The sequence below is a fragment of the Charadrius vociferus genome, unplaced genomic scaffold, assembly GCF_000708025.1.
Source record: "Charadrius vociferus isolate BGI_N301 unplaced genomic scaffold, ASM70802v2 scaffold125, whole genome shotgun sequence".
Taxonomy (NCBI): Eukaryota; Metazoa; Chordata; class Aves; order Charadriiformes; family Charadriidae; genus Charadrius; species Charadrius vociferus.
Window position 1 is genome coordinate 2,082,549 of NW_009649036.1, and position 17,260 is coordinate 2,099,808.

General features: G+C 38.6%; 1 protein-coding gene across 1 annotated transcript in view; it reads right to left on the reverse strand.

Moving 5' to 3' along the window:
- MYRFL (myelin regulatory factor-like) overlaps positions 1 to 17,239 on the reverse strand; it is a 135,212-nt gene extending 117,973 nt beyond the window's left edge. Inside the window, exons 1-10 of the mRNA XM_009887832.1 lie at positions 17,124 to 17,239; positions 16,162 to 16,229; positions 12,364 to 12,511; positions 8,791 to 8,986; positions 7,673 to 7,749; positions 6,275 to 6,385; positions 5,607 to 5,697; positions 2,671 to 2,871; positions 2,154 to 2,262; positions 1,561 to 1,670 (exon numbers count right to left, since the gene is read on the reverse strand). Of these exons, the coding sequence (XP_009886134.1) occupies positions 1,561 to 1,670; positions 2,154 to 2,262; positions 2,671 to 2,871; positions 5,607 to 5,697; positions 6,275 to 6,385; positions 7,673 to 7,749; positions 8,791 to 8,986; positions 12,364 to 12,511; positions 16,162 to 16,229; positions 17,124 to 17,239 (1,227 nt within the window). The remainder of the gene's footprint in view (positions 1 to 1,560; positions 1,671 to 2,153; positions 2,263 to 2,670; positions 2,872 to 5,606; positions 5,698 to 6,274; positions 6,386 to 7,672; positions 7,750 to 8,790; positions 8,987 to 12,363; positions 12,512 to 16,161; positions 16,230 to 17,123) is intronic.
- Positions 17,240 to 17,260: the final 21 nt, after the last annotated feature.

The following is a 17,260-nucleotide window of genomic DNA, read 5'->3' on the forward strand; positions in this document are numbered from 1 at the left end:
AGGCTTTCTCCCTTTGCTAGGTCACATCCCTGGAGCACATCCTGGCAAGCACTGTCCAGAAATCCAAGTACAGAGGAGAAAGGGAAGGTGATGGGCTCAAACAGCAGTGCTGTGAGGCACTGTTACAGACAGCATTTTGCTTGATGTTTCAGCAAAAAGTGATATTTCCATTAGACACATTTTTGAGCATTTTTTTTCCACTAAATCAAATGCTCAATTGTTCAACCTAAAAGTTTTGTCTGAAAAAAAAAAAAAAAAAAAAAGACTACCCCAAAGCAGTTTTGTGGGGGAGCTCAAAAATGCAAATACAGCTGCCACACAATGTAACAGGAAGGGCTAAAGGGCAAAACGAACCTGGTGTCACTATCTGACAGATAGTGACACCACTGCTCTTCTATGAGCATCTAGAAATCAGCTACAGGCTGGAACCATGACCAAATACAGCAAATTTTCTACAAGTCTCATTTTCAACAGTATTGCTAGAAAGTGCTCTTTCCACAGCATTATTCAAAGTGTCTAATTCATGCTTCCTTTATATGGAATACAGCCTAGGAAATTTAACCTATGAATGTAACTTATTTGTAGCCTGTAAAAAGACAAGTGAAATACAGTATTTTTATAGATATTTTCTCCAACTTTCATGGTGTAAGCTTGTGTTTTCTATAGAATAATGAAGGAATGCATGATTATCATGAACACAGGATCATGCCCATGACATCATCCAGACAAAACAAGGTTACCAATCTGTAAAACCTCCCTCTTCCCATTATCAGCTGTAAGCAGGGGAAAAAAAAAAACACCTGGGAAGTAGTCCTTGACCTGCAGTGAACCAGTGCACAACAGAGGGGCCACTCTGAGCAATGTTGTGGACAAGCGCTGTCTGCAGTCATGTGTGACTGGACTCTGTGACTGACAGTCCCTTACAGTCCTATTTCTACAGCAAAAGTAGGGGAAGAGAGCACAGGAGAACAGACTAAGGCATTGTTTCCAACCTATGGGCATGGTAATTACTTTGTGTGCCACAAACTTTTTATAGTATATTATTTTGAAGCTATAATAAGGATTTCAGATGGCCAAACAAACCTTCCCACAGAGGACAGAGAGTTAGCATTTGTATATGGTATGAAGTGATTATACCAGGATTAAATTAAGGAAGCTTTTATTTAACAAATAGAATGCCATCATTGCTTAATTCACCATTAGAGCACTTAATTAACTTAAACACAAAAGAATCTTTTGGAGTCCCCCTTGTTGGACCAATGCTATGAAATTGCTATCCACCTTTATTCAGTAAAGTTAGGGTTTTTTTCTTTTCTCTTTTATTGTATGTTTATTTATTATTATAATGAGATGTTAATGTAAATACTTTTTGTCATTAAAAGATTCAGCCATTTACTAACACCTGGTGGTTCAGTTTTTCTGAATGATTTGCCAAACACTATTTTTGTAAATACATGTGGAGGCCTACAGCTTTGTATTAAGCATAGCGTGTGTTTATAGCTCCATAGATGAAAGGAACAGTCTAAATACACGCACCCACTTTCTCTTACAAGACCATACCTTGTCAACCATGAGGAAGTTTTCTATTTTTTCTCCATCATTACAAGAAACATCTCCAACTTCTCTAACAGCTTGAGGCAAAAGCTCCTTCACTTCCTGGGCTATTATTCCTGTTCACAAGATAACATAAAGTCAGGAAACACAGTGGAATATTATTGACCATGGTTGTGTACTTTGAGTTGACCATCCTAAAAGCTACAGGTAGGGCCAAACATGATCTAGAATTTCTCTGTGGTAGAAAAAAATCCAGGATTTCACTTTTTTTTTTTTTTCCCCATTCCACAGAAAACAAGCAGAAACTTTTAGAATTCCCATTTCTCTGCAATAAGAAAAAAAATGTTTGTGATCACATACTTCATTTTCATTAAAACTCTGTAAAAATAACCTTCTACCTTTAAAAATTGAAACAGAAGTGGGAAAATTACCAGAAATACTTAATTTTGGCATTTTTATATCACAAGAGAAACACAGAAAAGTGTGTAATTATAGTATCCTAAGAAATGAGGATGAAATAGCAGGTTGTTAAAAGGCAGTATAGTACAATGAACAAGAGCGGAAGTTAATGAAAAATGGGAACAGAGCTGACTGAATACCTGTTTCATGGGTATTTTTTATCCCCATAACAGATGCAAATTCAGGCTTGTAGTCATACTCCACCAGCCTCATTTGTGTTATTCTTCTCAACTGCTCATTCGTATCAACCTAGTTGGACAAATACCAAGATTCATATGTTGAAACATTGCGAGTGGTCATGGCATCTAGGACTTCAGTGAGATAGCAACAAGCCTGACACGGCCACTTGGCCAATCTTTGTATCAAAAAATATGGACATTTTTCCCATTCCCCATTAACAGAGTGTTATTTGTATTTGTATTGCCAGCTACTCTTCATTCTGACAACTCCCATTTACGTAGATATCCCCAGCTTCTATGGACAGCCTCTTCCAAAGTCCATAGGCGGTGGCTCTACAGAGCACAGCAGTACACCGATTTCTTTAGGACAGCATTTCAGCACACCCAGGATAAAGAAGCTGCTTCGCATGTCAGAACAATGATCCACACATGTGCTGTGGTGCAAACGTAAATGCCCTAAATACTGCACAGCCCTCACCTCCCGGATATTCTGTTTTGCTCGGCTGTCAGATGGGTGCATGACTCTGCCCATAACTTTTGCATTTCCACAGACAACCAGTGCTTCGTCTGGTGCATCTGTGTTAATTCCTACTCGACCATGATAGACTATCGTCTCTGGAACATGTCCTCGCTGCCACAGTACATCACTGTCATTCTCAAACTGCCCTGGGTTAGATGCCTGGAAGAAAAAAATATTATGTTTAAAGATACAGTATAGCATAGATGTACTATTGCTTATTCCATCAGGAATTCAGGGAGAATGAAGTGCCAAATCTTTAATATTGAAATTGTATTCAAGAGCTTTTCTAACACACCAACAGAAAAAAATCAGAGTGGAGTCACTTCTAAGTAACTGTTTCTACTCATACAGCATTGGCCTCATTGCTTTTTCCCTTGAATTCAATGTCCAAAGCTTTCCAAATTTTAACTTTGACATTATGCCATGTAACCATTTATTTACCAACAAATTTTAGCTGAGACTGGAAATCAGAAAGGAGCAAACAAGGCAGAGATTAAACGCACGTGGTTCATAAAATCCTCTGTAATGTTTAAAATGAACTCAGAAATTTCATGTCAAGGAAACAAGGTCTTTCAAAGAACACCAAAAAAGCAATGGAGTGTGTATAATTAGAAATGGCATTTGATTTTAGTAATTAATTTTGTTCTTTTTTTTTTTTTTTAATCTTTGAATTCAGGCTTTAAAATTGGAGTCTGAACAAAGTATGATTGCAATAAAAAGTTTGTACTCATTTAAAGAAGCCAGGCTTTCACAATGCTTTGCCAACTACAAGGCATGGTGCTGTGCACTTATCCCTGTTTGCCACAATTAGAGCATGATCTGATATGCCTGATAACCACTACTCAGCTGGTAGTTTTGTTATGTTATGTTTGAGTGTATAAAGGGCCAGAACATAAGTTGCTCTCTCTCGCAGTGCGTTTGCACAGCTTTGCCACTTTAAGGTAGCCAGTGGCTGGCTCACTGTCCCCTGCCACTGAAGCCCTGTCAGACATATGGAAAATGACTTTTTTTTCTTTTCAGCTTTCCTGTTGATGTTTTCACCACATCAAATCACAGCCTCTTGATCCTTCTGCTTTTCTGCCTTCTTTTTTCTTTGTCTGGAATAGTGGCCAGGTTTGCAAAATCTCATTCCCTGGATTCCTATTAAAAAACTGTCTCACTCACATTGAAGGAGCTCTTTTTATTAAAATTTCAAAAGAATCTAACGTTAAAAACAGTAGAAAAATGTAAATTTCTAAATCTTACATAAAAATACATATCTTATAAGGTAACAATAATCCCAAGGATGAGTCAAATGTGACAACTCAACAGTTTTCCCAAATTAGTAAAGAGATGATATTTGTAACACTGCTAGATGCAGAAAGAGAAATTCAGATGAAAGCAGTATTCTGGAAACTAATGGACAAAAACCGAAAATTAAATATACAGAATTGACACAAACACAATGCTTCGGTGTCCTGAAATAAAAAAACCCACAGCCACAGCCAGGATGATAAAACTTCTCAGCAGGGCAGAAAACTACTGAATTCCAAACACTGCTTTCAAATCCCTTTTGCAGCTCCACCCAGAAAGGAGCTCTCGGCCATATTGCCTTCCAAAAACCTAACCGTAACTGCAGGAAGAGGGTTTATGGCACAAGAGGACACGAAGTTATGGCCCAGACAAAAAAGGAGCCAGGACTGAACCCATCGGAAAGCCCTCGTCTTCCTTTGGCAGCCCCTGTGCAACATTGCACATACTGGGGATTTGCACTTTTGCTCTCTCCAAACCCTAATACTAAACCAGGCTGGAATCATAAGCGTAGCCATTAGAAAGGACCCAAGCAATGGCCTACAAAAAGTGATGCTAGGACTAAAAGCTCTTGACAGCCCTCACCTTTCTTTGGAAGCCCCTTCCCAGCCCCATTTATTACACTAGAGCTCTTGGTCTTACTCGACTCCAAAACAAAACGCTGAGCCTATCCCTTGCCGTACGTCGAGGCCTAGAAAGACTCCGTGCAAACAAGAAGCTCCTTGATTGGCCCACATGACAAAGTTTGCTGGACTGCAATCTTCCAGAGGCCCTCACCATCCTTGGCAGCCCCACCACATGGCACATGTGTTTCCCATACCCTAGACTATGCCCAGTTCAAACATTAACCATCAGCTATCGGTCACACAGAAAACGCACCAGGACTGAAAGCTTTTGGCAGCCCCCTCGCAACCGCACTCACGTTGGGGCTCTACACTTCATCTCTCTCCTAAATCCTAACCCTCCTGTTACAATAGAGCTCTGAGGTTTTCTCTCTTCCAAGTCTAATTCTAACTGTAGGCTAAAGCTGAATACTAAAAGGAAAACTTTTTGCGTATCAGACTGAATAACAATGGTCATGAGGAAGAGAGACCAATTCTTCATTTTTCTATTTTGAAATCTGTATTACAACCACGAAATTAAGAGCTGGGACGATCTGAAAACACACTGGAAAGGGGCAGCTATGGGTCTTAATCTTCCTAGAGCTGCTCGACCTTCTTTCCTTGCACTTTTTTTCATTCTCATCCTGCTTTGAAAATGAAGCATCTAGCCAATGAAAGTGTTTACCAAATTCCTGGCGAGTGCACGAAATTGTTTCAGCTCAAAGAAAAAGCAATCTGGAAGAATCAACATATTTTGTATTGGAATTCACAACAAGCTTTTGTTTGAATTCTTCTACAGCTCTACTTTTAACGTTTTAAAATCCCAGTAATTAAAAGATAACAACATACTCATACAATATGCAACTGTAATTTTTTGTTCCTCAATCTTTTTGATTCAATGATAATTTTTATGCCCAAGAACCACCCCCCATAGTCTCCTGTGTATATCAAAACAGTTTTGTAAATACTTTTCACATGAAAGCAATATAAATTTCTACCTACCCTCACAATGATCTTTTCAGAGACATTTGCAGACAGTAGGTAGAATTGGTCCTGAGAGACAGCATACAGTCCAACTACCAGCATGAAGTATCTAATTTAAAATTGATTTAATCAAGATAATAACTGAAGTAATGTCTTCTCACAGAAAAAAAAAATGTTTTAAATGCAACTGCTATTACTGATACATAAAAAGATAGCCAGAACATTTTTAAAAATATATTTAAGTTACAATATGAAAGAAAAAATATTTCCTTCACTCTCAAGTAATATGCTCTTTCAAGCCCCACAATCACTGCAAATGAACAAAGATTACAGTAATTTTGACAAGTTTAATTTAGGAAGACTCAAAGATGAAGACCCTTCCTTCCCCAAAAGAAAATGATCATTATTTGGTTTTTTTGGCTGCCTGATTTCATCAGCCAACATTCTAGCTGTGATTTCCTGAAACAATCTCTAACCATGAGGATGATATATTTTCTTTTATTCTCACATCATTCTGTGACTCTAGAAGAGAGGCCTGTAAGCAGATACCAAGTATCACAGAATTTGAAATTTAAAAAATCACAGGATTTGGCAATGCTGAGATTTTTCACAAACATCAGCTCCATTCTAAAGCAGACCTCCTCTTTCCCACTTCACACACACAGGCCAACTAGCTACAGCAATACCTCTGATCAGGATTAGGTTTCCCCTTTTTTCTCATATTATTTGCTGTTGTTTCACTGAAGTGCAACCTTCCCAGTGTTACTTTAGTTACCTGGTCCCCTGGCAGATCAACTCTAAAACAGAAAAGAAAACAAGATCAGAGAAATAAGCACTTGGAGATCTACGTGGCTCAAGCCATGTTTCCTCAAACTCATTAAAACAGTTTTGAGAAAAACTGACAAATGAAAAAACAGAGGAACCCCAGTAAAAATGCAGTAACCCTGCTTTATAAAAATGCATTAAAAACACAGTGACTATGTCAAGGAGATAAACAAACAGGATAAAGCAACAGCAGTGGGAGACTGTTCTTAGTAATAGTAGTCTTGTGTTTCTTGCTCTGTTTGTACACAGTCTTTAATGTAATAAAACTATGTGTTCCATACGATGGGTATTTGTTGCTTGCCAAGGGTAACATTGCTTATTACTGGATCTGAATTCCCACATTAAAATAAGTAATTTTTACTGCTTGTCCCTTTTTTCACCTGCACCTAATTTTTATGTCTAGAATTATAAAATATAGACCTATGTCTCAAATACATACTGCTTCTGCAAGAGATAAATAATATGAATAAAGAGTTTGCATAGAGAAAACAACAGTCCACTCTCAGCATTCTTATCTGGTACAAATGAAAACTACACCATCATCACCCATGAAACAATTTACACCCATAATTTATTCTTCAGTATGCAAAATGAAGACAAATGCCATGATAGAGGTAATTAAGTGAAAATCAAGCTCTTCTCCCAAGCTCAAAGTTCATTTTTGCAGATTATATACTGCAGCCTTTATGCTGGCACTGTCCTGTCAAACCTGACGCTGTCTTATCTTTTCCTGGTTTAAGTTTTTTTTCAATTATTTCTAGAGAACAGAACAGCTCCAACAGAAGATACTTATGCCAGAAGAACAAACATTGATTCTGCCAGTGAGTTAAGATGCAGAAGAATGGCAGAAAATTCCAGGAAGAAGCTGCACGTATGTTTCTAGCAGAGGCACTCCCCCTTAAAAGCACTGCAAATAGATCTCATGCCCATGTAGAACAGGAGTATTACTGACATTTCTTAAGATGGGAAATGCATCTGCCACACAGCTCTAAACACCGTACAACAGTGATGCTAGCTGAATATAGATATTTTGGATAGGCACACTTAAAACATTTGTACAGCTGCTGAAAATTTTTGTTAATGAAAGCAGACCAGGTATATATTACTACTGTGATTCTATGTGCACACCCAGAATGGAATTTGGATTAAGATCAGAAGACTGGCTTAGAGCTGCTACAAGTTTCCAAGGAACAACTACTTCACATTTCTGACCAATCAAGTATTGACATAAAATAGAATAAATTTCTCAAAATTCTTACTTAACGGGCTGGAAAGTTTTTTTGCTTCGATCTGACTGAGACTGTTCAATAGCAACTGTTTGATTTGGAGCTTCCACCTATAAAGAAAAAAGAATTTTCAAAAATAACAAGAATATTACATTTTCAAACATAAAATTTGCAATAGAAATTAATAGGCAAATTGTGTCTGAAACAGTAGAAAACTGTATAGAAAGTAACATAGGAATAGACTCCTGATCACTTGACACCTGACAGTGCTGTGTTCCAGCTAGTCTGAAGCCCCAAATCATTCTGTGGATATAATTTGAAAGGGAAAAAAAAAATGAGAAGTCATGCATTAATTTTCAAAAGAAAAATTGCTTTCTGAATCTAGACTGTTATGGGCTCATTCTATCCCAAAGCATAAATGTAGCTATTCAACACAAGAACTCAACCTATGCAAGGTAGTTCTATAAGTTATTTTAATGTAAAATTTCTGTACCTTTCTGGAATGGTACCAAGCAGCACTTTGCTTCAGATGGGAACAGATGACAGTAATATTCACTAATTTGTTCTTCATTAGAATGCATTTAGCAAAACTGGTAGTAACTGCCTTGTAAAACAACTACATGGATTTTTTAAATCACTGAATTTTGGTTGTAAGTAAAAAAACTGGTAAAATCTTTCAGAAAGATTAAAATTTCTACTACTGTTTATGCAAGCTTGTGGATGCATACTGGCTGGGAAGAATTTGGTTCTTAAAATGAAAATGGAAGAGAAATGGGGTAATTTCATTGGGTTTCTACATGTGAACTGTTTGGAAAAAACATATTTGATTCTTTTTCTTTGCTTTGTAAATTGTTTTTTTTTCAACACATCTTATGGACCAATGGGTACTCTGTCCACAGAGGGAAGTCAGTGAACCCATGGCAAACAGGCAAAGATGATGTCTTTCAGCAGATATCAGCACAAGCATCCATAAATCATCACTTTTTTGCAGAAGGGTTCCACGCATAAGTCACTAGTAACTTAAAAGAGTGTTCTTTTATCAGTTCTTGGTCAAACCCACGAAGAGTTCATTTCAATTATTTACCTTATTCTGTGGATAATCACATACTAACTTATTAAAAGTAATAATCACAAAGAGGAGAAATACTTGCCTTTATTCCAAAAGCTTTCAAGTAAAACTTTTCTATTGGTTTTCCCCCCAGCTGAGTTTTGATATATTTTGGATGTCCAGTGATTCGAATATGGACTGTGATTTGGAAATGATTCTTCTTCTGGCACACAAAGGCATCATCTGCTGTTGAAAAATTAAATCCTTTATCTGTGACAATGTGATATCCTACAGCGGGTCTACAAAAACAAGAAGAAAGAATAGCAACTTTAAGTACAGGCATATTTGAGTGACATCTTCAGTTTCTATATTTTATGTGGCCTGAAAATCCATCTGATTTTTACTGAGAAAATGGGAGCCTAAATACATCTTTACAATCACCATTTCTACCAGTATTTTCTTCTTAGCCTTTTGGAGATGTAAAAATGAAAATGCATATAAAGTGTACTCTAATTCTAGTCTGACACATTAAATGTTTGGAACCAGAGGTGGAGAAGCTTACATAATCCTCACTTACAAATCCAGTATAAAGGAGCTCTGTTCACCTAGAAGCACAACCAAACCTTTTAGTGTATTCAAGCATTCATTATAACTGCTATAAACAACAGAGCTGAACTAGTGCTGCACACAACAATGTGCTAATGAGCCAGCAAGACTGCCCATTTTGTTCCCTAATTCCCGCACCAAGTGCTTCTGCAGAAGCTGCTGGGATTCGATTAAGGCTTTACTCAGGCTAAAAGAAAAGCTATTGATACTGACCCTCTGGCCAGATGACTATAAAACTCTCCCTTACAATGTTGTCCATCCTACCTCAGCTAAGGAAACCTTATTCTGTTTATCCAAAGGGCTAATTTGTCACCCAAAAAGAAAGAGTATTCTGTCCTTATGATTCACAGCAAACAAGGAAAGGTATCAAAAGATCTTTCTAAAAGAGCCAGTGAACTCACCACCCCAACAATGTTTCCAGTCCTCTGATTTAAGTGATGGATAATTCTGAAATAATAGGACTACACGGCAAGGTTCACTTATATGGGCATTAGCTTTTCTTGCTGATGAAAGTTTGATAATGATGATCTCGTCTGATGCTACTAAGAACTTTTCATTAACACAATTACTGAAGAATGGCTTTTCAGAACCCACCCATTCATTTGCACATTAATAGTTGGAAAAATCAAAATGTACAGACTTTACAAGAAACGTACAGACTTTACAAGAAACATACAGACTTTATTATCTTTTTATAAATTATGAACAAAAGGCCCCTTTCAAACAATCACCAATTATCTGGGACAGGGAATAAAGAGAAAACTACTTTGTGACTACTTCAAAACTACTAAGTCATATGTTAATTCATATTTAAAAGTATAATGAAGTGTCTACCATCTCCTCAAACCATCATTATTAAAGAAGCAAAACTTCTTCAGTTTCATAGAATCATAGAATGGTTTAGGTTGGAAGGGACCTTGAAGATCACCGAGTTCCACCCCCCCTGCCATAGGCAGGGACACCTTCCACTAGACCAGGTTGCCCAAGGCCACATCCAGCCTGGCCTTAAACACCTACAACTGGTTTCCTCCTACAACTGGTAATTCTTCCTATTTATGTAGGAAATGTGTGTGTTTCACAGCAGGGGAAAAAAGTAATTTTTCAGATTTAGGTGTGAAGCAAGTTCATTAGCTGATATTCTTAAAGCAATTTCAGAGTATTTGCTTACACACAGGCAAGCAGATTGAGTAGCAAAAGTACAAATTTCCATTTCTCCAAGTTGGATAGTTTGGAACAATGACTCCCAAAGCGGAATTTCATGTTTATCATTTTCTGAGTACGCCATTTACAGTAATTAAGAGCAAATACATATTTTGATCTGATAGCACAAAGAATGTACCAAGCAGTATAGTAAAACTTGAAAGAACTTCTACGGAGCAAGAGATATCCCTGTCATTCAAGCATCCCTCCTAGAAATACTCTTCAAATTCCTCTTTATATTCAGAATTTGAGTCTTCAGGCTACATCTTTGGAATAGAGTCCCACCAGTCACAATAGTAATGGGGCAAGGGGCTAAGAAAGTGCCAAGCAGACACAATGCAGGGCATAATTAACAGTAGAGTAACCTTTTCTAATGAATCTACCTCAGCTAACAGCATTTTGTTGTGAAAATGAAGTAATAAAAATGTTAAAATACTGGATGAATAAAATAGAAAATAATAATTAACCTGAAAAATGCCCTTAAAATGGGCACAGCAATTTTGAGGTACCAATCCACCTATACTAAGCAGTGATAAGCACATGACTCTTTTGAGGCTAACAGAATACAGGATCACTACTCAGAAAATCTGTGCACTGTGCCATAATTACAGTGCATCTTGGAACAAAGACACTGCCATTGACCTCACTTAAAAGTAACACTGACTTCCTCTGCAAATATCTCAATACTCTTCTGCAGTAATGGCAATGGTACATGTATTTGGATGATTTAATGCTCAGGATCACATTGTTGACACAAGCTACCAAGAAATGTGAGTCTGGAACTTCAATTTTAAGTGTATGGGAACCAACAAGAAACTGGGTAGCAGCAGGAGAGCAATCTACCACCATCAGCTCACAGCTGCCATGTAGTCATTGACTGAAAGTGTAACAGGAGCTGGAAGCCACTTCCATTTAGAGTGACAATTCACATGACAAACACAGCTGGAGGTTTCTTGGCCCAACCAGTTCCCAAGGAGTAGAAAGGTGTGGACACTGAGCTGTCTGCTGTCTTGTCGTGTCAATACCTTAGGGGAAGGGTTGCGGGGGATACAGTAAGATGTGTATTGCCCCTACCATGCTGTGCAGAAATAAGGAACATCAGTGTCCAGCAATGACACTGATACACTCCAAACTTCCACGAGTGCTTTTAGCAGGTTGGGCTAGAGAAAAAATTTAAATTTACTATGCTATGTAAGTTCTGTGGAGACAGTTACAAATTGTTTGCACTAATCCTGGGGAATAAACAACACTGTAAAAGGACTTTTGTTAAAAGAGATCATTCCCTAAATACTAGAATGGAAAAAAACAGTGATGTAAAGTGACCTTGGAACATCCTTTGCCAGGTCACGTGCCAAAAAAATTATTTACAGTTCTGATTTATACAGGAAAACTCTGAATCTTTGACTAAACTGTTACACGTCATAGATATATGTCTATAGTTGTTAAGACTATTAATGTTATATGAGCCCAGAAGTAATACAGTTATGTTCTATTTCAATTTTTCTTTACTGTTTTAGGCCATTAGAGGGGAAGATGCCACATCTTCAGTAATTACTTGCGCCAATGTGCTTGACAAAATAAACAAAAATTAACAGGTATTTTAAGTTAAACTCATTTTTCTTTTGCCCCTAAATCCCTGAAGGGAAATCAGAAAAACTGGCATGAATTTTAACCAGTGTTTAAAGTTCTGCTTATCTGATACGTCTGCAGATTCATATTCCATCATGCCTGCTACACTTCCTTCTCCAGACTTATTTTCAGTAAGAACAAGTGATCCCAAGTGTATAATTTATTCCTATAAAACTACAATACCAGCAGAAAAGAAAATCCCAAGAAACCACTTTTCCCAAATGCAAACAACAGTGCTTACAGTTTTTCATAACTAGAGTTAAGTAAGCTGTTCCACTGAGAAGTTTGATATGGTTGCCATGTTAGAGCTTGACAGCATTTTTCCAAAGCTGCATTCTGTCCATCACTGTCATATTCTTGCACTTCAGCTGCGTAGTCCTTAACAGTTGCTGTAGAGAGATAGTGACAATTCAGTTATTACTTTTGTGACTAGCCAAAAATCCTGCATAAACATTTTTATAAATATATTCAAATATATATACATACATATAAAGCACAAATATATTGCATATATATTTAAATCTTATTGCCCTTTGCAGTTATTCCAAAAGATTGTGTTATATTTCCTTGCCCTAGAACATAAATTTTTCAGCTTTCCTGATTTGCAAAATATTGTACAAGTAGCACTTCCTATTTTTATTCTCTCCAAAAGGATGGTTTCCTTCGGGGGGGGAAGCTAAGCATTTTATTGTAAATCTGCAACACCACAAGAAGCAATTAAGCAAAATAATTACATATGTTTCCCATTCTCTCTACTACAGGTTTAAATTGAATATACTCCAACTCACTGCAACAGGTACTTCATTCCAGAGCAGGAGGCACAGTTTTTGAATAGCAAGCACATTCATCACTACATCTGGTTGACTGGTTAATGCTTTCTGAGATATTATACATTTTGTGAAGACAGATGAGAACGTGATAAGAGACAGAGATAAATGAGATACAGTAAGGACAGGAAAAAATATGTCATTGAGCATATAAGCTAAGATCTGTCCACAGCCAGAGACAGCACAGTAAGACAGAGCCTACAGAACCATTCCAGGCCCAAGCTTCGTTTGCAATTCCCCACTTCTGACATACAGCAGAGTGAAAATATAAGAAAAAAAACACAGTGAAGAAATTCACACCTCATTTCTAAATGATCCTCATGCCACTTTAACCAATGGCTGTATTCTTTTTCCAATAGCATGTGTGTCAGTGTGATTTTATTAACAGTGACTCCCAAGGAAAGCATATTTCAAAGCTTTACATATTAAAAACAGCAATAGCAATTTTAGATACAGAAGCATCTGCTCATCCTCTCTTTCCAGCAGTAGACAGAGGAGTATTCACAATCAAGCAACACTGATCAAATAAAAGAAACCAAAGGAAAAGTAACCTACTAAATCCAGTATACTACTCATTAAAAGATTTCTAAAAGATTGATTTAATGTTGAAAAATAACTTACTCTGAAGAAATAACAGGCAACTGTCAGATTTTGCACTAACAGACAAGGGTGAAATTCCTCAGATAAACTGTTCATTACAAACTGTTCATTCACAGAGAGCCTCACACTTCACAGAAGCTGATCCATTTCTGTATATGCCTGATAAGCTATTTTTCTATCAACTGGTATAAGCTTAGCATTTTTATCTTGATAAAACAATGAACCAAATTAATTTGGGGAAGGGGTGGGGAAGAACACACAGCTTTCACCAAGCTTGCACATAGATACACTTTGTAGAAGAAAAACGGAGTTGAGATGATAAAGGGAAAGTGCAATCTGTTTGCTCATCCACCACATTAATTCCCCGTTAAGCTGACTCAAGATGGTTTCTTTGCCCACCCAACTTAGCACCAAGCAAAGTCAGCAGAGTATGGTATCATCTGTGTACTGTAGGCTTATACGTGGAGAAGGGCAGAATATTTTGTCCAGAAAGTCCTCAGGAAATATGTACCTCTAACGCTTCTTCTCTCTTCACCAAATATAAATAGGTCCCGGTTTTCAAAAACACTGAAAAGGTAAATTCCTCCAAACCTGGCAGTGGAGTAAGACTGTTAATACCACTACCTTTGCAGAGCCAGCAGGAGCTGTGCTCTTAAAATATTTACTTGTCTATGGCATGAAACACTAAATTTCATCTTCACACAGTTGCTTACCTTGTCTGGAGTCCTGAGACTGAACTGGAGAATCAGTGGCATCTCCCATTAATTGTGAGAGCTTCCTTTTTTTTCCTGATGCTGCAGAAATACTTTTTTAAAAACACACATTGAATTACTCATTTATAAGTTTAAATACAGGTATTTCAGAGTCAGAGAACACCAAGGTATCTCATCCTAACTGTATTGTCATCCAAATTCTGATTTGCCAGGGGGAATAAATTGTTGTTGGCTTTTTAAAACTGAATTATGCAAATTTTCCTTCCAAAACATAAATGAGTTTGGTTTTTTATTTCATACAAATAGAGAAGTCGATCTTTTTTTAAAAATTTACACAGTGCATAAGCAGCAGGGTTTTATTGTTTCCTGACATTTACACTAAAATCACAGCTTTATCTTGAATAATTGTTCTGCAACAGCATGAACTCACTTTCCTTCTTATACAGAAAACACTAGTAGCAGTTAAACTAATGCATTAGATCTCAAGGGACAACTGTTTTCCCCTTTCCCAGAAAGTGAGGCTTCAAAAAAATGCTCCTTTGTGCAAAGGGAAAAAACCTTGTTCCAAAGTTTTGCTATTATAAAATCTAAACTAGAATATCCTCACAGATGGCCACTCCTGAATGGGCAAAAAAACAAGCGAAACTCCAGGTCTCAGTCAGGCCCAGTAGGTACTCAAACTAAGGTTTCTCCACGAGCAGAAAAGTCTTGCCACCATGTTGACTGTTATTCTTTTTCTGGGTTTGTTCCAAAGTTCCACGTTTGGTCAAGAAGTATTCTGTGCCTTAAATTCCAATAACCAAAGTATTCCCTCAGAAAATAATATGCTTTTCATTAACTGGCACCTTCTACTGCCAAACAAACAAAGAACACAAATAGCTCCACTGAGAAACCCAGGACCAGCTTCCTTCCCCAAATCACACGTAACACATAATTGAGCTCTGTACAGGAGACAGAGCATCTGCAAGCCCCGGGCTGACACTGGTGAATTCACTTTTATCTCTGCATAACCAGGGAGGTACCCCTCTGGCATGCATCAGGCAGTTCATTCTTACTAGGTATCATGGTTGGATACTTGCACTAGCCAGTGTATTTTAAATAATTAAGCATCCACAACATGCTGGTGGGTGAATATGGCAGATGGTATATGAATACCATTTCACTTGCTTACATAGATATGACAATTTTTTTTTTCTCTCATGTCACTTGTCAGAACACTTACAAGATCCTTATGGACAAATCCCTACAATAGGTATTGCAAAACGCCTATTTTTATAATCCCATTATGATGCAGCTGTTTATTCCTCCTTAGCCTTGTAACATTTTAAAGATTGAAATCCATTCCTACTTCCAATCTGAACTTCAATCAAGATGTTTAAAGAACCCACAACCACAAATGTCTCAAAAATGTCTAAACACTGCCATCCTGTGGAAAACCCTACACTCACGGGGATTTTACACCAGTCTTAAACCACATCTTCTACCAGCTCTACTTTTTTTTTTTATATATCTGTCTCATCCTTTGCATAAAAGCTTTATCATTTACCTAGAAATCTGAGATGCATTTGGCTGAAAGTATGAATAATTAAAACCCAAACAGCTGGAGGATGTAGAATGATTCCAAGGAGCCACAGCATTTTCTGTCTTCAGACAACAGCCTTGGGGAGTGGTGCAGGGATGCCCACCAGCACTGGGGTCAGAGTAAGTCTCCATGAACCTGCACGGAATCTTGCTGGGGGCCACAGCAGATGGGCATGGGAGTGGAGGCTGCAGCCCACTGGGCCACGTAGTGTCATACCATGTGGCTGCAAGAAGTAAACAGAGAAGAAAGTAAGGAGAAAGAAAAGGAGCTTGAGAACTTCCTACAAGCTTGAGAGAGGCAGAATTCATGTGACCTACTTTGGAGCTGTGGTGGAGAACATGGTTCTGATCCAGAGTCTGGTGGGGAGTCTGGCAACTGGCTCTGCCTAGGAATGAAAAGGAGATTTTAATTTCTTCTGGGAGGAGACATGGAGGACGACCACAAGGCAATGCTGAAAGCAGCTGAAGAGGCTACTGACAAGGTTCTTCAGAAAGCATTGCTCACCATGGTTGCTGCCCCTTCTCACAGGAGCAACATCACTTACACTTCATCAGACCATCTCCTATGGCCTGCCACCTCTCCCCCATGCAGTGAGGCCCCATCCCTACCAGCTCTTGCCCAAACTCCCCTCCATGACCGAACTTCAATCCTCATTCCTTCCCATAAGCTGTTCTTCTGTTAACCTCTGGCCACACCAGCGACTCTGAATACACGGAGCTCACAAGGGCTTTACACCCATTCTCTCCAGACTACAGGTTAAAGATCCATAGCATCTTCATCCACTGGCCAATTTCTTAAGACCTGACTTTGGCCGCAGCACTTTGAGCCCCCATCAGATATTGGCAGGCCCCGTTTTAGCACCTTGCTCCCCAGCAGGGGCAGCCCGAGTGCGGAGGGAAGCAGGGCCTGCCGCGCAGCGCGGGGGGACTGCATCTGCCCCGTCTGAAACAAGGGCTTTTACAAACTGACCAAAACAACCCAGAAGCTTAACGTGGGGTTTCCACAGGTGACGAGCTACCTTCCCTTTTTTCGGTCCTGCACAATCTTCCATCTCCATTTGGAAGAACATAGCGGGGGGCCAATAACTAGTATCTTATATGCCTAAATCATAAAAGAGTTTAAAATGAAGCGTACTAACAGGTCCATCCCAACAGCCTCCTCAAAGAAAAGCTTCAAAACCTAAACCAATCCAAACAAAAACCTCACGGAAGACAGCCGTTCCGTCGTCTTTTAACCCAAACACCGTTGCTGACCGGTGATTTACAGCGTCTGACTTTACCACCGGGAAGAAGCTCGACGCACGGCTGAAACCTGAATCAAGAACGACTCGTAGGGGCGGGCCAGGGCGGGTCTGGGCGGCGCTGGCCGCCGGGCGCTGCGCTGTGAGGCGGCCATGGCCCGCTCCCAGCCGCCCCC